Source organism: Elephantulus edwardii, unplaced genomic scaffold (genome assembly GCF_000299155.1).
Source record: "Elephantulus edwardii isolate Elephantulus edwardi_28Jun2011 unplaced genomic scaffold, EleEdw1.0 scaffold06053, whole genome shotgun sequence".
Classification (NCBI taxonomy): domain Eukaryota; kingdom Metazoa; phylum Chordata; class Mammalia; order Macroscelidea; family Macroscelididae; genus Elephantulus; species Elephantulus edwardii.
In genome coordinates this window covers 1-1,560 of record NW_006405803.1, presented here as the reverse complement: position 1 = coordinate 1,560, position 1,560 = coordinate 1, and the positions used below count along the sequence as shown (strand labels likewise).

The following is a 1,560-nucleotide window of genomic DNA, read 5'->3' as shown; positions in this document are numbered from 1 at the left end:
GCTCTTGCAGATGCTGTACTTGCGATCCACAATCTCGCGCTTGGAGTTGAGGAAGGTGAAGGGCGGGCAGCAGTGGATGCTGAAATGCTCGGAGAACTTCTGGTTCTTGGAGAGCCTGGGGCCGTCCTTTGCCATCCTCTGACTCATCTTACTGTTGTCATCCGGTGCAGGGAGAGATGGGGAGATGAGAAACAAACATCAGGTACAAGGAGAGATGGGGGACGTGAAACAAAAATCAGGTACAGGGAGAGATGGGGGCACGTGAAACAGACATCAGGTGCAGGGAGAGATGGGGGGGACGTGAAACAGACAGACATCAGGTACAGGGAGAGATGGGGGCACGTGAAACAGACATCAGGTACAAGGAGAGATAGGGAGACGTGAAACAGACATCAGGTGCAGGGAGAGATAGGGGGACGTGAAACAGACATCAGGTGGAGAGAGAGATAGGGGACGTGAAACAAATCAGGTACAAGGAGAGATGGGGGGACGTGAAACAGACATCAGGTACAAGGAGAGATAGGGAGACGTGAAACACACATCAGGTGCAGAGAGAGATGGGGAGACATGAGCTTTAGGAAAAGATGGGAGACATAAAAGAGGCATCAGGTGCAGAGAGAGATGAGGAGGCATGAAATAGATCACGCATAAGGAGAGAAGGGGAGACATGAAACAAGAGGTTCAGGGAGAAATGGAGAGACATGAAACAGACATCAGGAGCAGAAAGATATAGAGAGACATGAAATGGACATCAGGTGCGGAAGGCTTCTGCTCAGGGACCCAACCCCCTTCCTCAATTCCAAGCGCTCCTGGAATCCAAACTCACATGCAGGATCGCCCTACATAAAATAAAAAATCTAAAAGATCAGTTTCCTGCCCAGTAAGATGGAAAGACACTAAGTTGAGTTGATACAGTTGTGTGTGTACTTGGTGTGGTCGGTCTAGTGAGTAGGGAGTCCTCCTGTCAACAGGTGGCTCTAATCCACCAGCTGCTCCAAGGGAGAAGGATGGGAAATCTCCTCCCACGCAATTTGCCACCCCTGAAAACATGCTCAACGGTATTGAGTTAGATTTTTTTAAAATCCCATTTCTAGGAGATGAAGGACCGTGGGTTCTTTCTCTTTCAATAGGCCAGTTTCAAAGAGGAAAAATATTACAGAACCAAATATAAATGGGGCAAAATTATATTCTAGATGTAGGCAAGTCCTTTTCTCTAAGAAGTGGAGATTCATTTATTATTTGGACCATCATTACTCTTCATGCACTGAAATGCCTCCCCACCATGGAAAGAATGAAGTGCTAACATGTTTGAATTTCACAAACATAATGTTCCCCAAAGAAGCTGGGCACAAAGGAACACAAGCTGTATGAGTCTACATACGTAAGTTCAAAATCAGACACAGAAGGCAGACATGTGTGTCCTTGGAGGAGGTGGGTCTGACTAAAGGGGGGAACAAGGGAGACTGCCGGGAGCTGAAAACACTCGGGATCTGACCTGTGAGGTCATTGTGTGCAGCTATGGAAGGAGCCCTACATGTATAGTGGTCAGCCTCTTGGCTG

The 1,560-nt window shown here is 47.7% G+C and overlaps 1 protein-coding gene across 1 annotated transcript; it reads right to left on the bottom strand.

Annotated features, from left to right (window-relative positions):
• Positions 1–6: 6 nt before the first annotated feature.
• LOC102852510 (myelin-associated oligodendrocyte basic protein-like) lies at positions 7–147 on the bottom strand (the record flags this gene model as incomplete). The annotated part of the gene is made up of 1 exon (XM_006903552.1): positions 7–147. A coding segment is annotated over exon 1 (141 nt), but the record flags the coding sequence as incomplete, so codon positions are not given.
• Between the last annotated feature and the right edge of the window lie 1,413 nt (positions 148–1,560).